The 20,981-nt window shown below is 42.6% G+C and overlaps 1 protein-coding gene across 1 annotated transcript in view; it reads left to right on the forward strand.

The window, feature by feature from the left end:
• The window catches only part of SHISAL2A (shisa like 2A), a 198,405-nt gene that overhangs the window by 38,299 nt on the left and 139,125 nt on the right, over positions 1–20,981 (forward strand). Inside the window, exon 2 of the mRNA XM_077453304.1 lies at positions 5,304–5,443. Coding sequence (XP_077309430.1) covers positions 5,304–5,443 — 140 coding nt within the window. The remainder of the gene's footprint in view (positions 1–5,303; positions 5,444–20,981) is intronic.

A 20,981-nucleotide genomic window follows, 5' to 3' on the forward strand; every position in this document is an offset into this window, starting at 1 on the left:
TTTCTGCTGGAGGACATTTCCTGGGATTCTGGTCTGGAGAAGGATTTGTGTTTCCCTCACTGAAAGGAGTCAAGTGTAAGTTGGGTGGCAGACAGCTCTCCAAGGATATTTTGAATATGCCCTTGCTTGAGATCCCTGGTGTGCATGTGCTAGAGGAAAGTGAATGCCAGGGGTTAAAGTATGGACTGGGTCAGCTCTTATAGAGACTAGATATTTCCTATTACAGCCAAGGATACTGCTGCAGGATTTGTGCTAAGAAGCTTCTCCTCCTGTTAAATTCTCCTGATGGATTTTAAGTAACTTGCACTGTGAGAACTTCTCCTGTTTAAAGCGGAGTTCCACTCATTTAAAAGTCAACAGCTACAAAAAGTGTAGCTGCTCACTTTTAATAAACAGACACTCACCTGTCCCACAGTCCAGCAATGCGGTCGCACGAAGCCTCACTTCTCTCCGTCTCCTCTCTGCGGCTCCGGCATTGCAAGTGTGGGGCTCTCGGCTGTGGCTTCAAAGCCGGGTGTGCACTGCGCATGCGTGAGCCACGGCACCAGGCGAGGAAGTGGGAGCTGGGTACCTGTGCAAAACTAGGTACTCGCTCCCTACCCAAAAAAATGACATGCCAAATGTGGTATGTCAGGGGGTCACAAGTACTTTAAGCGGAAGTTCCATTTTTGGGTGGCACTCCACTTTAAGTTAGGCAGCCCTAAATTCACAAAAAGACATCCCCTAGACCAGTGTTTCTCAACCTTTCTTCAGATAATGCACCCTTTAAACTTATGGACAGTCTCGAGGCACCCTTTAAAAATTATTACATTATAGTCTCGAAGTACCCCATTCTAAAATGTAAAAACTGTTCTAATAGATAATGTGGGAAGGGCTGTAACCTGCAGCAGAAGATCAAGAATCTGACACTACTGGAAGAGTCAGATTTTAAAGATTCTTCGGGTGGCTGATTCTCATCATCAACAAAGATCAATAGGGGCAGGCAACAAAAAAGTTGAGTATTAATTATCTTCTTTACATCAAGGGTTTTATATGATATATTTAGAGTTGCTTTTAACCACTTCCCGACCACCTCACGCAGATATACTACGTTAGAAGGGAACGTACAGGCAAATTAACGTACCTGTACGTGGGCCCTTAAGAAGCGGGTTGTGGGCACACGGCCGCTGGGAGCTTCGTGAGCACATTTGCGGGTTCCGCAGACTCGATGTCCGCGGGGATACCTGCGATCATCTCACGGAGAGGAAGAACAGGGAAATGCTAATGTAAACAAGCATTTCCCCATTCTGCCTAGTGATACTGTCACTGATCACAGCTCCCTGTGATCGGGAGCGGTGATCAGTGTTGTGTCACACACAGCCCCCCCCTCCACAGTTAGAATCACTCCCTAGAACACACTTAACCCCCACAGCACCACCTAGTGGTTAACCCCTTCACTGCCAGTCACATTTACACAGTAACCAATTCATTTTTAATTGCACTGATCCCTGTATAAATGTGAATGATCCCAAAATCATGGCAAAAGTGTCTGATCTGTCTGCCATAATGTCATAGTCACAATAAAAATGGCTGATTGCCACCGTTACTAATAAAAAAAAAATGCCATAAAACTATCACCTATCTTGTAAACACTGTAACTTTTGCGCAAACCAATCAATAAACGCTTATTGGGATTTTATTTACCAAAAATATGTAGAAGAAAATGTATCGTCCTAAACTGAGGAAAAAAAAATTATATATTTTTTGGGGATATTTTTTATAGTAAAAAGTAAAAAAAAGAATGTGTTTTTTTCAAAATTGCCGCTATTTTTTTGTTTATAGCGCAAAAAATAAAAACCGCAGAGGTGATCAAATACCACCAAAAGAAAGCTCTATTTGTGGGAAAAAAAGGACGTCAATTTGGTTTGGGAGCAGTGCTGAATCGCAAAAGCGCTCTGGTCTTTAGCCAGCCAAATGGTACGGGGCTTAAGTGGTTAAGGGTCTACCAATCAAAAGGTATATTTAAATTTTTGGTGGATGCTAGAGATTTAAACATCTTAATGGTTTATTAATTCTCATTTGACAGATAAGACATGATGCTGCTCTCCCTAATAGATTGTTCTTTTATTTTATTTTAATTGCATAGTTTCTGTCATCGAGAATACAACTAGGTGGGTATTAATGTACATATTGGGGAACATTTATCAAGCAAATTAGCAACATAATTAGACACAAAGCAGGCTGCCTCCCAATGTCTGTGCCACAGTTTTTCTGCATATTTGTGACCTGTGTGTAGGCACTAGGCAATAATTCACACAGTCAGGTGCAATGGAAAACTTGTATTGAAGTAATATAGCAAAAGTTTACAACAAACCCAGTGGGATAGCTACCTAGCCAGGCACACTCGCAGTTCCAATAACCAGGTTCTCCTGGGAGGGGACAGAATGCAGCTAGTCCATTTCGCGCCCAATCAGGAAGGTATCGAAAAAAATGCAGTTTTTCCTCCTCAGCAGGAACCTTTCACTATCGTTAGTACTGTCCCTCACAGATGGGGCGGTCTTGCCAACTGTCAGTATTTTTAATGGCAGCCAGTAAAAAATGGGCACTTTTCTCCTGCCAGTAAATGCCAGTAAGAGAAAAGATTGCCAGTAAAAAATATGCCAGTAAAAACTGCTCATGCGTAGCTCGGGCCTGGAGCTGTCCGAAACCACCCAAGTGCCTGCTACAGTGTGTTTGAGGGGCAGGTCTGATATAGGCAGTGTCTGAGCATGTCATGTGATGTCATGGTGCAAGGGAATGGAGCGCTCGGAGCAGATGTGCAGGTCTGCAGGATGGGATTAAGGCAAGCCAGGACTGTCAGTGCTGTTTGGACTGGAATGGACTAAAGGGACCACTTGGCATGGAGAGAGACTGTCACTGTGACTCAGGAGGGGACATGTCATGATGGTGATCTGTGCTGCAGAACACTGCTGTCAGTATCACTGTGAGAGTCGGTTTCATGTGTGCATCACCCATTCTAATTTGTTGGCCTCCTGAGTCCTGTCCCTGAGCTACCTACTTACTATATCGAAAATAAAATAAGAAATATGCTCTTTTGCCTTAATATCTACCTTAAATCACAATGCTAATATTGTACTTATTTGTAGCCTAAATACTGGAACTTTAAAAATGTGGCTGTGTCAGTAAATTTTGGGTGTCATGTCAGTAAATTTCAATCTGGTAGGCTGTCAACACTGAGATGGGGTACCTTTTACATACTCTACCCACTTGCATGAAACATACCAAACTCGGGGGCCAGGGACTTAAATAGACTCTGCCACACCGAAGATGGTCACCATAGTCAGCTGGGGTGGCCAGCATCCACTCAGATCACTGCCCCCGTGACTCAGAAAATCATAGAGGAACCCTGTTCCGGATGACTTCCTCTCCCACTGCATTCCATTTGAGCGCCACCTGCAGTGGAGACAGCAGACTGCACCTGCCTACATGTGCACCCCAAACCTTGGGCATTTTGCACAGGTCTGCAACAGAAGTATCACTGAAGTTGAGACAGATTTTCATTGAATAAAAATACAATAAAAATGGAACGGGTCAGCTACATCAGAGTAGTGAATTAAACTGTAACCTAATTGTAAATCTGTATCATAGTCTGCAATACTGCTCCTGTTTAGTACTGATTTTAGTGACATATTAGGAATTATTGTATATTAACATTTTGCATTCTCATTTTCAAGAAAGTGGGGCCTTTGCGGAACCCTTTCAGATGTGTTACCAGCTTTACTTATCTGTCTTGCTCATCAGTCAGGGGTCTATTAGACTTCTGAAGCCTCCTCTGCACTTACCCTGAAACGACTGATGATGAATAGTGATAACACTATAACATCTACATGAAACAACCCACTAAGGCAGGCAATAAGGCACCATGGGTTGCAGGATAGAAATTTGCACAAATCCCCTTTAACACAGACAGTGCTGACAGGGGAATCCCTCCTCCCGAGACATTGAAATAAGGCAGGGTGGGGGTGGGGGGAAGCAGTCCCCACTGGGAGAAAACTGTGAATATTGCTAGTGGCTATAGCAGCCGCTAGCAATAACTGCAAGTATTTCCGACAGGCTGGTTGTACACAAGTTGATCAATCAATCAACTTGGTACATTCAGCCTGCCCATACACGTTTCGAATCTCGGCCAGTTCCTGCTGACTTATTTAAGAACTGTCAGACGGCGGAGTTGGAAGATGGCAGGAGCCTTCAGCAGGAATGGACCTGTTTTTATTTTATTTCATTTTTTGGGTCGGCGGTGGTGGCGGTGTTGTGATTGACAATGGATTCAATTCGGGGACATTGTTTTTGGTTTTAATAAAGGAATTGTCAAAAACTGTCAGTTTTTACACTACACTATTTTTTTATTTTTTTTGGTGAATGAGTAGGTGTACTATATACCTCATACTCATTCACATAAGGGCGTGGGTGGGATCTGGGGGCCAAATCACCGTGCCACAGATTTCACCCTATACACTTATAATACCCCTGCTGCTCTTCTGAATATCCTGTGATAGACACACCAAAATGATGAGTGCTAGGTATCAGTGTATACCATCAATATCCATACTACATAATTGTAAAACTTATAAAATTAAAGAAAATGTCTATTATTGTACCAAAATAAACACGTTAAATAATGTGCCATCAAAAAAGCTTTACGTGTTCAAAAACATCCATAATCAATAATCCAGTTATAGTGAAAACAGTGATTTATGCAAAACTCTTAAATGTGCTCCACACATCTTATGCAAAACAAGATCTCTCCAAATGATGCTCTTCAGTGGTTCCACTCCATCCTCCTAATGCCGCGTACACACGACCGGACTTTCCGGCAGACTAGGTCTGACAGTCTTCCCGACTAAGTCCGTTAGATCGGATTGTCTGACGTACTGATTCCGTCAGACCTAGTCTGCCAGAAAGTCTGGTCATGTGTACGCGGAATTAGACTCACCAGACTTTTAAACCCAAACAGTGAATGAGTCTACTGTATATGCGCTTGTATATTAATTCCAGGATCTAGTTTAGCATAGATTACTGTTGGCACTAAAATTGGACTATTCTTTATGGACGTTTATGAAGACTTAAAGCTTTTTTGATAGCACATTATAAAAACGTTTTCTTTGGTTTTATACAGTTTTTAAATATGTAGTATGGATATTGATGGTATACACTAATACCTAGCACTTATTCATTTTGGTAGTTCTAGATTTGGCTATTTATAATGGAAATATGTTTATTTATTAGACTGCTAGTCACGCATTGTGTGCTTTTTGTCTCCGCAGCGTGGGAGCACTGGTGGGTTTATCCATAGCTGCTGTGGTCCTATTGGCATTTATCATCACAGTTTGTGTCCTCTGCTATCTGTTCATCAGCAACAAGCCGCACAACAAGCTGGACACAGGGCTGAGCCTACAATCAGCAGGTGAGAGGGGAAAGATTCCAACTCTGGGTGATGAGCTATCTTTATACTTTATTTCTGTTTGGGTAGAGAAGGGGGGACAGAGAATTGAATTTGTCATTTAGAAAATGTGTACCCAATGGGCAAGAAAGAGAAACTTGAACATCGGCACTAACAAAGAGGCTTCCTAAGGGTTAAACTTTTTGTAAACCTAAAGCTACAAATGTATATATTACAATTTGCTCCTGTAACCTTGATAGTGTAATGCTTTTCTTTTTCTTTGGCAACTGTTTAAAATTGTATTGCTGTCGCTTCCTTTTCAGTGCAACAACACTTGTCCCCTGCTTTACAATGATCAGTAGCATTGTCACTGCAAAGTACATGAACCCAGTGTGTGGCTTCAGCTTGCATTTCAATTTTTGTGCTTTCAACCGGAACTTCAGGCAGATATAAAACAAAAGCGAGTGCAATTATTTTAGGACTGAGAGATCATTTAAAGTGTTACTAAAACCAGGACCCTGCATTCATTATATCTGGCCTCCTACAGTACGCAGAACATGGAAATGCAATTATTTTAGTAAATATAAACTGCTAAATACCTTTTCTCATCAGCAGTATATATTAGCCTTGTGACTTCTATCAGTGTCTGGTTAAAGCTTGTAGGAGGAGTCTTCATTCTATTCTGACTGTCCCATGAGGCTGCAGGAACCCTGACCCCCTGACCTTCTGTCTGAACAGTGCTGATTGGCCCTGTGCTGATTACATGCATCCCCCCCTCCCCCCAAGAAAATAAAAAACAATACACACCAAACTGAGCGTGTGCAGAGTACCCCCAAGGCTCTGTACTATCAGGAGATGGATTCTGGGGAGGATCAGAGAAGACGGGATCAAATTAACCCCTAGGTTCCCCATTGAGTATAACAAGCATGCTTTACAGCATATACAGACTGCTTTAACTGTTGTGGGTTTAGTAACACTTTAATATATATTTAAATGTAGCTAGAGTCAGCAACTGAAAATCAGAGTGAGAGCAAAGGATGCAGTACTCTGAGTCAATCAGGCCCTGCTGCATGTATGTGCTGACAAGGACCATGTTGACAGCAGAGGAAGGCAGATGGATCAGAATATTTGTTGTTGCTCCTTCACTGTCCAATCACAGGCTTGTTACAGGGAGGTGACCAAGCTGTATAGCTCAGAAATAAGTCAGGTCACCAACCTGGTTACGATGTTTGGCAGGCTACATACATCTCAGAATATGCTTAACAGAAATACAAATATATTAGCAGGTTAGAGCAGCTCATGATATGTGTATATAATTCAACTCCATATTTAGCTGTTTTTAGCTGTATTTAGCTGTTTGCCTCGAGATTCGTTTTAGGTTCTCTATTTAGGTTTAGGTAACTCTATTTTTGCTGGATTTTAGAGGAATAAAGGACTAACTGGCTTTTTAGAACTGTAGAACCTTCCAGCAGCAAAATCTGCTCTCCAGGAGCTCTTGGCTCTGACTCCCTGCTCTAGCCATGCAAGTTGTAATGATCACATGAAAGTATTTTTTATTCTATTTTCACATTTTCTCATTCATTCCAGAACATAAAGTGTAGAACATCTGACATTCTAGGTCACATGTGTCAAAGGCCCACTGATCGAATTCGGCCCTCCAGGCCATTTTATGTGGCCCTCTCACCTCTCCTGCAATACCCTTGTCTTTGCCCTGCCTAGTCTCAGCAGTCAACAGCAGAGAGAAGGACAGAACCCCTCTGCCAGATCCTGTGCTTTTCTTCGCAGCCCCAGAGAGGCTCATCTCTGCCCCCACCCCATTTCCTGTCCCAACAGTCGGCAGCAGAGAGGAGGACAGAACTCCTTCTACATATCCTGTTCCTCTCTGTGCAGCCAAAACCCCCCCACCCAGTCTCTGCCTCCCCCTTATCTCAGCATTCAGAAGGCTCCAGCCCTACTCTGGTCCTTCTCCAGACTCTACACCTTCTGCTTCTTTCTGGCAGCAGCACAAGGTAAGGGGGGGTGCGCTGTGATGTAAAGAGGGTGGGGAGACTCTTGACTTCTGAAGTAAGGGGGAATGGGGTGCTCTGGACATCTACAGTAGTCTTACAGATACAACTGGCTCTTAGAGGGAGACCATAATGCTGATGCGGCTTGCAATGAAATTGAGTTTGACATCCCTGTTTTAGGTCATACTGGAACTTCTAGGAACTGAAGAAGTGGCTTGGATAAACTACAAAACATCTTGAACATTATAGGACAAGTCCAATTGAATGTGATTAACAGCTATACCATGATCTGGATAAATGAGAACCTTCACAGATTTTTAGATCATACCCTTTTTCTATGGTGTTCAGGAAAGTCCAGTGATTGCCATTCCTTTCATTTCTTCCTTGATGGTAGACATAATGACATGTCCAGAAGTAATGTGCGCTTATTTTCAATTGGCAATTTTTATTACATTTTTCTTTTTCAAAGCAAACAGGGAAAATAAACATCAATGAAAGGACATCATTGAAGGTCCACAACAGACTGATACACATTAAAACAGAGGTCTGAAGGTAATGTAGAGATTGTATCAGCAAGACATCTTCAAGTAGTAGTAACAGTATTTGACAAAAAATATGTGTTGTACATTCTAGCTTTATAAACATTAGCAATTATACCCAATCTCAAGAGCTACCACTTAAAGTCTAACAGGACCCAGGGATGAAGCCCAATGCACTACTCAATGCCCTTAAATAACTTCCAAAAATATCAACAAAAGAAAAAAGAAAGAGAACGAAAAGTGAAGATGATCCTGCATTCATCATTCCTTGGGGGGTAGAGTATGCTGGTACCATGGTCAGTTAGGAATATTAGAGCTTCACATGGGTTCTTCTCACGAATGTCAAGGCTCCCAGACCTCATTATACCACTCAACTGTGTTGGTGAGGCAAGCCATAAGGGACTCCATAATCTCCACAATGTGAGCTTACTGGGCTGCGTAATGATGCACCCCGAGCAGGTATGTCATTGATAGCCTGGGTTCCCATCCCCCAGATACCCAGTCAGAGGCAGGAAAAGATTCTCAGCCTACAGTATAGACCCCTGTCCCTTGCAGCAAACTCTTTGTAAACAGTTGTTTGTTTCTAGAGGATTCTGGAAAAGAGGCAGCGCAGAGGATAGGAGTGGCATGAAGTGTATCTGGGAGCCCTGACCATTCCTCAACTAAGATTGGCAGGGGGCAGGCCTCCTATATATACTCATAGTCATCCTTCTGTGGGAGGAGTTGGGTGGAAGAACTGAATGAAGGAGTATTAGGCTGTGGGGGCCCTTGAGGGAGCCCCCTTTCTGGGGGGGGGGGGGTTGACCTTGGGCCTGGTGTTCAGAGCTGGGAGGTAGCCTCTCTCTACAGGGTCATTGAGAGGAGGAGCACAAGTAAGACAGCAGGGAGCACTGCCGGGAAAGTCATTCAGGAGGGATCCATTCAGGGGTCGGTGAGTGAGAAGCACAGTGAGAAGCTCTGGGAGGGATATGTCAGGAATGGATGTGAAGCCAGAAGGAGAGACTCTTGAAGTTAAGTTGCTGCAGCCAGGAGGGTTGGCAGGATTTGCATCAGACTTTCCTTTTTCATTGCTATTGGTTGCTACACCAAAGGGGACTGCAGACCCCTGCCAGCAAATGGTTATTAGTGAACGGTTGGGACTTATTCAGAGTGAGGCCTAACCATGTGCTGACAATGACAGGAATCCAGAATTGCACAGTAGAGAAAGCAAAGTGATCTCAAGCTGTGTGCTGGAAGAGTGTGGAGCTTTAGAGACCCTACATTGGTACCCTGTGTTGTGTTCTTTTTTGTACTTTTTTTCACAGATGAATGGGTAGGGGTACATTGTACCCCATACTCATTCACATAGGGTGGGGGACCGGTATCCGGGGGCCCCCTTATTAAAGGGGGCTCCCGGATTCCGATAAGCCCCCCGCGCAGCCCCCCCTTCCCCAAGGCACCCCCATGTTGAGGACACGCGGCCTGGTACGGCTCAGGAGGGGGGGGGCGCTAGCTCGTCCCCCCCTTTCCTGGCCGGCCGGGTATGTGGACCCGGGGGGAACCCCCACGCCGATTTTTTCGGCGTTGGGCTTCCCCTTGAAGTCCATACCAGGTGGCGGGGCCAGCGATGTCTCCTTCGCGGGCCCCACATACCTGGAGACCCGCTCGAAATGAGCGCACTTTCCTCCGCGTGTGTGGGCGAGTCCGTTCATTTCAAAAGTAGGGCGGATAGTACGGCAGACATAGTACGCCATATTAGTCCGCTGAAAAAGTGCAGTGTGTGGGCAAGTAGCCCGTTCAGAAAGTCAGACGGACAGTCTGGTGGGAAGTCCGCCAGACTAAGTCCGTCGGATATTCCGCTACGTGTGTACACGGCATAAGAAATCACAGAACAAACTGATAAAGAGGAACAGTGTCATTGGAATCTGTGTGGGCGAATACCTAAGACTTAAACAAGCAATATTTAACTACCGTATATACTCGAGTATAAGCCGAGCTTTTCAGCCTCTTTTTTGAGGCTGAAAGTGCCCCCCTCGGCTTATACTCGAGTCATCGCTGTCTGCCTGCCCGATCAGCGTGTCGAGCAGACAGACGGCGGTCATTCTACTATTCAAAAGCCGCGCCTCCCTTTCTGTGATAGGCGGAACACTCAATTTCCCAGCAGTCAGTGTTCCGCCTATCACGGACATCCGCTCATTCTCATACTATGGACGAGGATGAGAGGATGTCCGTGATAGGCGGAACACTGACTGGTGGGAAATTGAGTGTTCCGCCTATCACAGAGAGGGAGGCGCGGCTTTTGAACAGAGGAATGGCCGCCGTCTGCCAGGAGGAGAGCGTGGCACACAGAGGCTGCAGATTGGCACAGGTAGGCAGGGATGGACGGACAGCACAGCACAGCGACGGACGGGACACAGGGACACAGCGACGGACGGGACACAGCGACGGACGGGACACAGCGACGGACGGGACACAGCGACGGACGGGACACAGGGATGGACACAGGGATGGACGGGACACAGGGATGGACACAGGGACGGACGGGACACAGGGACGGACGGGACACAGGGACGGACGGGACACAGGGACGGACGGGACACAGGAATGGACACAGGGATGGACGGGACACAGGGATGTCTCACCCTCGGCTTATACACGAGTCAATAAGTTTCCCAGTTTTTTGGGGGTAAATTGGGGGCCTCGGCTTATACTTGGGTCGGCCTATACTCAAGTATATACGGTATATGCATACTGACAAAATGGATACTAATCTTACAATGGCGTCACATTGGCTCTAGGGAATGTACATATTCCTGTATGTATGGTATGCATCGGACTGATTCCGTCCGAATCTCTGTCGGACCCAATTTTCCAACATGTTGGAAATATTTCCCGACCAACTGCGCCGGTCAGACGTAATCCGATCATGTGTAAAGAATTTTGATCGGACCAAGTGCCACGCATCCTCAGATCAAATTCCTACATCAAAGCTATTGGCTACTAGCCTGAATCTAGTCCCATCGTAACGAAATTACGTCATCACGTTCTGAAAGATCGGATTTTTCGACAACTTAGTCCGACCGTGTGTATGCAACACAACAGTTTCGGACACAATCCGTCAGACTAAATCTGACGGACAAAATCCGACGGATTTGGTTGGCAGAATCTCCGACCGTGTGTACAGGGGCTTATTCTGCACCTCTGCACCTTAATGGAAAAGACTAAAGAGCTGCGCCACATACAATGATTAGCGACTAGATTAATATTATTTCATATAATCATAAAAAATTCCCTACATATCAAAATTGAATAAATTGCATAATTTTTTTTTTTTTTTTTAATAAATCAGAAAAATGTGATCAATGAATATGAATCATCATAATATTCCCATCAATCAAAATTGATTTACTAAAAGTGACTTTTATAAGGCAACAGTTCATCCACGAGAAAGGAAAAAAAGGTTGCAGGAATATAGTCCTTACTAGTAGTTCTTATCAGGACACCACGGTGATTCCACACAAAAATAGCAAGCAAGTGCCCGTCACCGAGAAGTGAATGCCCTTACCAGACAGCAAAACAAATGAGGCTTTTAAATGTGAACCATCCGTATCATTAATCATACACCAGAACTTAGGGATCAGCCTTAAACAGGACCTCTACGACGTCACTTAGATCCCCCAAAGTCAGCAATCCAAAACAGATGTTGCACTATTGGTAACTCAAAAAGAGGGGGAGACCCTCATAGTGTAAAACCGATTGGACATTTATTAAAATAAATAAATAATTGCACTTACAAAAAACTTGCATCAAAACGCATGTAACAAACAGTCAAAAAGCCAGCCGGCGTTCGTTCGGTAGCCTGTCCTCCCCTCATGTAGCGTTGTGGCGTCACTGCGTCTCTTTCCACACACGTTTCGTCATACATGACATTGTCAATGGGGGCAGCGCAGCGACGCATCACCATTTATAAGCCAAAATAGAAACAGAGCAGCAATATGCCCACCTAAAACCAATAAAGGTTATTAGTAGATAATCGGCAAAAGGTATTATAATAACGGAAATCACAAATATTGCATAGATCTCCCAACTAAATAGCTACCAAAAATTCTAATAATTACCATTGACAAAAATATTTTAAAATAAAAATAAGAATAAAAATAAAAAATAAAAATAAATCAGAATGAAAAAATAAATAAATAAATAAAATATAAAAATAAAAATATAAAAATAAAAAATATAAAGATATAAATTACAAATTGCAATAGTGAAATATCTAATCACAGATTCTCACATGATTAAAAAAATATTGTATCAAAGAATTAGATGTTGTATTACGGTATGCCAACAATTACATAAATTATGTGCGATTCTAAATATAACAAATGAATGTATTAATTATACCCCAAATAAATGATAGATTAATAATTGCCAATTGATATTTGATCACCTAATAAATATACACCCCAAAGTGGTCAGCACCAGAATTGGGGTAATGTGCCGCAAATAAATAAAATATGATTATATACAAAATTAAATATTTACTATACAGACCTGTGAAGATAATATATTTAACCTCACGTATTTTGTGGAAAAAAAGGGTAGGGGGAAGAAAAGGGGTGGACCCACATATGTTCATAATTATATGGTCACCATAAATAAGCCTTTCCTTCATCACAGATTGAGTTTACATGAATACAAAAATCAAAAACAAAAGTTACAATAAAAATTAAGAATTGTCTATAAAAGCATTAACATCAGCGTCTATATTTAATCCGTACAGGGCATGCAATTTCAAATGGTGAATCCAAGCCATTTCAAGCTTTGAGATTTCCCTCACTAACGAGCTTCCTCGCCAGTGTGGCTTGAACTTATCTATTCCAAGAAACAACGTTTTTGAGGGATCCTTATTGTGTACTAACAAGTAGTGTTTAGATACAGAATGTTTTGGGAATCCTATCAGTATGTTAGTGATATGTTCATTAAGCCTTACCTGCAATGGGTGTTTAGTCCGCCCCACATATTGCAGCCCACACAGGCACTGCAACATGTAGACTACCCCAGTTGTAGAACACGTGACACACGGCTTAATGACATAATTCACCCCTGTAGCTGTACAGGTAAACGTGGTGGTACGTCTACGAGAACATGAATTGAGGGAACATACCCTACATCTCCTAAAATCCTGATAGCTGGTAAAAAAAAAACACTACTCCTCATAGGAGGATAAATGACGTTGGGTGCCAATCGGTTTCTTAGAGAAGGGGCACCCCTAAACACTACTCTTGGTCTTTCAGACACCACATTTTTTAGTACAGCATCACTGCTGACTATATGCCAATGTTTGTTTACTAACTTTTTTATACTCTTTGTTGCAATGAGTACGTAGTTACAAAGGGGACACTTCCCTGAATATCGTTTTCACGTGGGCCTCTCTCAACCAACAGTTCGTCCCTATTCATATTAGTCACAATGTCCAAAGTATCAGACAAAAAATCCTGTTGGTATCCCTTTTCAAGGAACCTTGAGGTAAGAACCTTAGCCTGTGTGAGAAACTCCCCTACATCTGAACAATTACGCCTCAATCTGATATGTTGACTTTTAGGGATCAACCTGAGCCAGGGAGTGTGATGGCAACTATCATCGGGGATGAAAGAGTTCCTATCCGCCTCCTTAAAAAACGTAGAAGTAAGGAACCGACCATCCCTCACTGAAATATTAAGATCTAAGAAATTGATCATCACTTGGCTCATCTCGTAATTGAGTTGTCTACCCTTTTGGTTGTTATTGAGGGACTCCAAAAAGTTTTGCAAATCATGGCCTTGACCATCCCATAGGAGGAGGACATCATCTATATACCTAGCCCAGAGGGCTAGTTGTGGCATGTCCTGGTAATAGATTACATCCTCCTCCCACCTGGCCATAAATAAATTGGCCAGACTGGGGGCATACTTAGCCCCCATAGCCACTCCCACAATCTGTCTGAAAAATTGGTTATTAAACCAAAAATAGTTATGGGAGGCCGCAAATTTAAGTAAGGTCATAAGAAAGGTCACCTGTTCATTAGAAAGGCCAGAATCTCTTTCTAAATAGGTCTGAACTGCTTCAAACCCCAAATTATGCGGAATGATCATGTATAAGGAGGTAACATCAGCCGTTACCATCCAAATACCGGGTTTAGCAGAGATATTGGCCAGCAAGTTGATGATATGCCTCAAATCTTTAACATAGGAGGGCATTCTGCAGACCAGAGGCTGTAAATAAGAATCTATATATCTGCCCACCCGGGACATGATGGAATCAATCCCACTCACAATGGGTCGTCCCGGGGGGGGCAGATTGGATTCTTATGCAATTTAGGTAAATAATATAGGACCGGAGTATGCGGGGCCTTAGGAATTAGAAATAAACTTTCCTTAATACTAAGGATACCAGCCTCACGACCTACAGCAACTATTTTTTCAAGTTCCCTCCTATATTGCATCTTAGGGTCAGAAGGCAACACAATATAGGTGTTATCGTTCAAAATCCTACTCATTTAAGTCAAATAATTTTCATGGTCCAGCACCACTATTGCCCCACCCTTATCTGCTGGCCTAATAACACATTACATTAACACATTGCATTAACACATTAACCCCTTCATCTCCATCCCATCAATATAAATGTGACCTGTACACTAACTGCTTCACCTCCATCTCCCTCTGTGTAAGCCCACGTACACACGGTCGGAGATTTTGCCAGCCAAATCCGTCGGATTTTGCCCGTCGGATTTAGTCCGACAGATTGTGTCCGAAACTGTTGCATACACACGGCCGGGCCAAGTTGGCGAAAAATTAGATCTTTCAGAACGTGATGACGTAATTTCGTTACGATGGGACTACATTCAGGCTAGTAGCCAATAGCTTTGATGTAGGAATTTGATCTGAGCATGCATGGCACTTGGTCCGATGAAAATGCTCTACACATGATCGGATTAGGTCCGTCCGGCCCAGTTGGTCGGGAAATATTTCCAACATGTTGGAAAATTGGGTCGGACGGAGATTCGGACGGAATCAGTCCGATGCATATCACACACAGTCGGATTATCTGACGACACGGTCCGATAAGACTTATTCCGACAGATTCTCCGACCGTGTGTACAAGGGCTAAGACCTGTGCATGCTGTATCTAGTACATCATTATCAAGCTTCATGTTTTAACACCCTCAATACCAGCACATTTCATAGTGTGCCAAAAAGTAGCAAAACAATTCAATCACCTTCAATCAAATTCAATGGGGTAATTTTGGGGATCTTCAGACTGCCCTGGCAGTTTTATTTTAACACAGAGTAAGGAAACTTTTTTAAAGTTTTATTTTTCACTTTCTATAGTAAAACAATCCAAAGATCCAGTGGTTCTTAAATACCACCAAAAGAAAGTTCTATCTGTCCCCCAAAAAATAGTTTAAAAATAATTTAGGTACAGTGTTACATGACCAAGTAATTGTTAGTCAAACCATCACAGTAATGAAAACTAGCCTGGCAATAAAGAGGTAATTCAAGGGTGGTACTCAAGTGGGTAAAGAATAAGTGCACTTAGTCTGTGCTGCCATAGAATTTGTATAGATTGTTTTCTTAACCATTTTCTATGGACGTTTATATTTAGTTCACATGCTGCCATCTAGTGACCTTTTGTGTTAATGCACTTGTTTTTGCAAGTTTATTTTTCCCTTATGTTATGATACACTTCCTTTATATGTAATGCTCCACCCTTCTTCCTGTTATTGTACTTCCTGTGTCATGGATGCAGCTACAAGCCACATTTAGCAGGGCACAGGTATTCTGCATTTTAAGCTACAGACAATATCATAACCACATAAATACTACAACCTATTCATCTGTTTGTATCCTCTCAACTGCTGTAACCTGATGTTCAGAATAAAAGCATCTTGTGGATGGAATCTGTATTTGGTCAGTTCAAACTATCTGATGAGGATTGTCCTCAGTGATTATATCTTATACAGGCCAGCCATAGAGGTCTCACAAGGGATAGTTGCTTCACGACAATCAGAGTCAGAATATAGTCTCCTTTTTGACCTTTCCCTGACCTAACCTAACTCTCTCTCCTCCACAGATCACTCTTAACTCAATCCAAAGAGTGCGGCTTCTCTGTTTGCTTATATCCGGTAGTGAAAATCGTCACTGTTTTAACCGGGCCTGCACAGTCTCCGGGACTCAACCCTATAGAAGTCTTTTGGGCATTTGTGTGCAGGTTGGGCCAGTACAGTAAAGATTTTCACCACTGAATATAAACAAACAGCAGAATGGCGGTCATCAGATCTACTGTAGGTAAGTGCGCATCTGTGGAGGGAGAGGATGTGTTAAGCTAGGTCGGGAAAGGGGCAAAAAAAATGCTAAACACACTTTTAAAGTGCACTTGTCCTTTATTAGGTAAAGATAACATATATACTTAAACTTCAATTAACAGGTGAAAAAACAGGCAATAATTATTATAAACTGCAATTAAAAAAAAATCTGATGTCTCTTAACTCAGATATATTAGTGTTATGAAGTCAATTAGAGAGCTAAGCTGTTTACATAAGGCAGTTTGGCCATCTGCCATAGATTTTCACCGCTGGAGAAACCATTAATGAGATCAAGTGTCAATTTAACATTGCAGTCAAAATGAGCCGTGACAAAGTGTTCTAAAGTGAGAACAAGAAACAAATGTCATTTTTATTAAGCCATTATAAAGACAGAAGTGGTACTGACCTATTTCTGTGTTTCTTCTCTCCTTTTGAAATTATAATACTTTCCAAGGCTGAGAGCTGGTGCTTTTTTCCAGCTCTTGACAATAACTTTGTGTTCTGCTCTGCCCTCCTAGAACTGAGAGGCCAAAATTGTGGCCTTGGAGATACGTTGAGCCCCCTTCAATGCTGCCTCTGCAATTCACTGCATCAGAAATATTAATTTCTAGTCGTTATCACTGGTTTATAACGCTCAAATTTCTTTCCCATTTCAGCAGGAATGTAGATAGGCTAGCTCACTTGACAAAAGTCTGCTGTCTGCAAGTGGGATTTTTCATTTTTTATAATTTATAGTTACCTGATGAAAAAATAGTAAAGAAAACTGTAAAAATATAAAGAAAAATGTAAACAAGATTATACATTTCCTTCAAAGTAAACATGGCCTGATGTGCCCTACACACGATCAGAATTTTTGCAAGCAAAAGACAGATGAGAGCTTTTCATCAGAAAATACGACTGTGTGTATGCTAGCAAAAACTCACGCATGCTCAGATTCCACTACGAGATGGAAGCTATTGGCTACTGGGTATAACTTCCTTTTTCTAGTGCCATCGTACGTGTTGTACATCACAGCGTTCTTGAAGGTCGGAACTTAGTGTGACCGCGTGTATGCAGGACAGCTTGAGCGAAATCTCATCAGAATTCCGTCGGGAAAACCATCAGAGCCTTTTCCGACCAAAATTTTGATCATGTGTACGTGGCATAAGAGAAATATGTAGACTGCCATTGCTGACCTCTCCTTGTTGCAAGGGTGCCATGCTGACCCAATGGCTAAAGTTCTTTCTGAAATATACAAAAAAAAGATAAAATGTATTCTTAAAATAACAAGAAATATACTCACAAACGAGCTTAAAATAAGGCTTATTTATACACAGCAATAGCTAGTAGTATCTCTAGATGCCTACAGCCTGGACCAGATGTTTATAGGATCTAGATGGCATTGCAAGCGGCTTACGTGTTAGGAGGGCGAACCCTTTTCCTCAGAGCCATAGCGATGGTGGTTTGACCTCCTCTATTCCCCTTTTATGCACCTACAGTCACATGCATGAGTAAACTCCCACCAGGGCCTGCCACACCTACACGAGTAGGCTCCAGCTACCTTATCCATGTATCACATGATGCAGACAGGGTGCTGCTATCGCCATGCCATATAATCCTCAACCACTCCCACCACATGGAGCAATCCAACATTCCACCACCTCCCCCACGCAGGGCATGACATCACAACCTGGCATGGAATGCACAAGACCACCATCTTATGCAAGACAAGCCATCCGCCGTGTCCCCATACTACACCAGAATTTTATTGCCATACTGTATATTTAAATAAATACAGAGGGAGTGCACTCACCACATTCACAGAAAGTAGTGTGGCCTCCCTTCGGATATTGATACTAGCTGTGTTGTAAGGAAGGCTAGGGGACACTTGGAAGAGACATAAAGAGCTGGGGGGAGGTTTTGGAGATGAATCTATTTCACCTTGACCACCGTGTAGATGGAATCATGTTTCCATTCATCCACAAAAACAAGAAACAAGGACGTGCGGGTGGATTTGGGCTCCACCCATCACTTCCGGTGACGGCCAACATCACTTCCTCCCTCCGGGAGACAGGAAGCTCATGAGGGACAAGCTACTCAGTTGCCACCAGGTAGTGCGAGTGGATTTGCGTTCGATCCACCACTTCTGGTCACGGCTGACATCACTTCCACCCCCCCAGGAGGCGGAAGTGATGCTGCTGCTCCGAGTCAGACATGGTGTAAAGAACTGCTTAATAACTATTGAGAATGGTATTGTCTATTGAAGAAAGGCAGCTAAGAAGAGCCTCCCTGATAAAAGGCTTTTTGAATAGTATTGATAATTATGAACAGCAACCTGCTTGATTGAATACTACCGAGAACACTTGTGATATACCAAATAGAGGATATGATGGTGTCAGCTTTTTATAAACTTAAGCACTTACTAGAAAATGAGATGACTCAATGGTGGGATATTATATTATTTGAAAAATTTCTTGAAGTGAATAAAATCCCAAGAGGTTTGAGGATCACCAAACTATGTAGCTTTTAAGATGAGGATATGAATACAGAATGGATTAGAGAGATGAGGGCATTCAATAGGTCTTGGATATAGCTTATTTTTAGGCTGAGACAAAGAAACATACTAACCATTAAAACTGACATTTTAAATGTACAAGGAGAATTGGCAGCATTCACAGACTTAGAATCTTTTATTGGATGGGATGCCAAAATTAATGAGCAGACAACAGAATTTGCGGCAGAAATGAAAAACTAGACAACTAGAAAATCAGGAAATTCAAGAGGGATAGGCAAGACTACACTTTAGTCTATGAGTTTAATTGGAGGGGTGAGAGATCATTTAGACCTCCTGCGGAGGACCAAAAAGGGACAAGGAGTAATCATGTCAGATACACTGATCATGCTCACCAATTGGATGGTGACAAATTGAAAAACCTCCTTCTCTGATATGCATTAGAAAGGAGAGAGTAGAGGTTTCAATGAAGATGACAATGGGAATTGGAAGAGGAAAAACAAATACTGGAATAAAAATTAAAAATAAAAACAAAAATAAGAAGTATAAAAATAAAGGTAGAGATTCACATAAAAATGCCAACCGCCAAGATAGGCAGGATAAGGAACATTTCAGCTTTAGGATACAGGATGATTTCCCACCCCCAAAAGGATTAGGAGATGGGCTCGTACAGTCCAGAGACAGAGGCCAGCAAAATACTCTGGAAAAAGGAGCCAAGGCCAAAATCAAGGCTCAAGTAATCTTATGCCACCACAAAGAGAGACACTATTACACGAGGAGAAGACGGTTCTCCCTATGACAATACGAAAAAATGTATATGTGCTAGAGAAACAACCTGAGCCCCCTCTAGAATCGAATCCTGCTCCAAGAGAGAATAACCCGCTAAGTCACCACCACAAAAACTACAAAATCAAAAGATGAGAATTCTTTTTTGTGGAAGGAGCTGCGGGGAAGACAAAACCTGCAGCGCAGAAGAGCCTAGCATCCAGACTCCCAAGCGACTAAAAAGCCAATGAGAAGAGGGTGAAGGGGAAGGAAGAAAAATAAGGAGAGAACAGAAGTAGCCGATGGACATACATCTACTATAAAAATCTACAACCTATCCAAAAGCGTGTTCTCAGAAACAGAATTAGGGTTGCTCAGGAAGGGCATAAATTATACGCCCGAGAGCCACCCAAATCTCTTTGAGCTCTTTATTGACCTTAATAGGTTTGTGCAGAATCTTACAGTTAAGCGCCACTATATACTCAAAGAGATCAATGGAGTAGAGAATGGAAATCAGGGGATTAAGCCCCCTCCCGATACACTCGAGAATGAAATGTTGGAGATACTGGAAGAATTGTATGTGGAAGGGGGTCAAGAATCAGTAGAGGAGGTCGCTGTTCCGGCCACAGAGATTGGGGTCAAAAGGCTACAGATGGCTATCATTAGATGTAGCATCGCTCTACACATCGATCCAACATGAATTTGGCATTAGAGCAGTGGAATACTACATGGCAGAGGCCCATGTGTTCAACCCGGCACAAGCATCATTTCTATAGAGTTTAGATTGACCCACAACTATTTTTCATTTATGGGTAGTTACTACAGACAAGTCAGAGGTATTGCCCCCAGTTACGCTAACCTCTTTATGGGGTATTGGGAGCTCAAATACATCTGGGCTAACAACCCCTATGGGAGCAACCTTTTTCTTTACGCACGGTATATCAATGCTATCTTTATAATTTGGAATGGCACCAGTGAAGAATTGGATGGCTTTTTGGTCCATTGCTCTGATAATCCATTTGGAATATATCTCACCCACGTGATAGACGAGAAATCTCTGATATTTCTTGACCTAGAATTGCAGGCGGATGCTAATGGAGTGATCTACTCAAGGATGCACTTTAAACTGAGTGCGGGGAATTCCTACCTCCATGCCCGCAGTCACCATCATCCGAGGTGGATAAGGAATGTCCCCTTTGGGGCAATTCTGCAGACTTAGACGGACGTGCACTTTTAAACAGGACTATCAGGTACAGGGACTGATTCTGAGAAACAAATGCAGAGAAAAAGGGTACGATGACAAGCATATCGATGAGGCCTTTCAGAAGTACCTAGAAGAATATGACAATACCTCTATTGATATAGAAAAACCGGCGAAACAGTGTGCCAATGAGGAAGGACCACAGGTGAGATTTTGTACAAGGTACAATAATAAAGT

Source organism: Lithobates pipiens, unplaced genomic scaffold (genome assembly GCF_037356315.1).
Source record: "Lithobates pipiens isolate NorthernLeopardFrog02 unplaced genomic scaffold, aLitPip1_a1.2 Scaffold_23, whole genome shotgun sequence".
Taxonomy (NCBI): domain Eukaryota; kingdom Metazoa; phylum Chordata; class Amphibia; order Anura; family Ranidae; genus Lithobates; species Lithobates pipiens.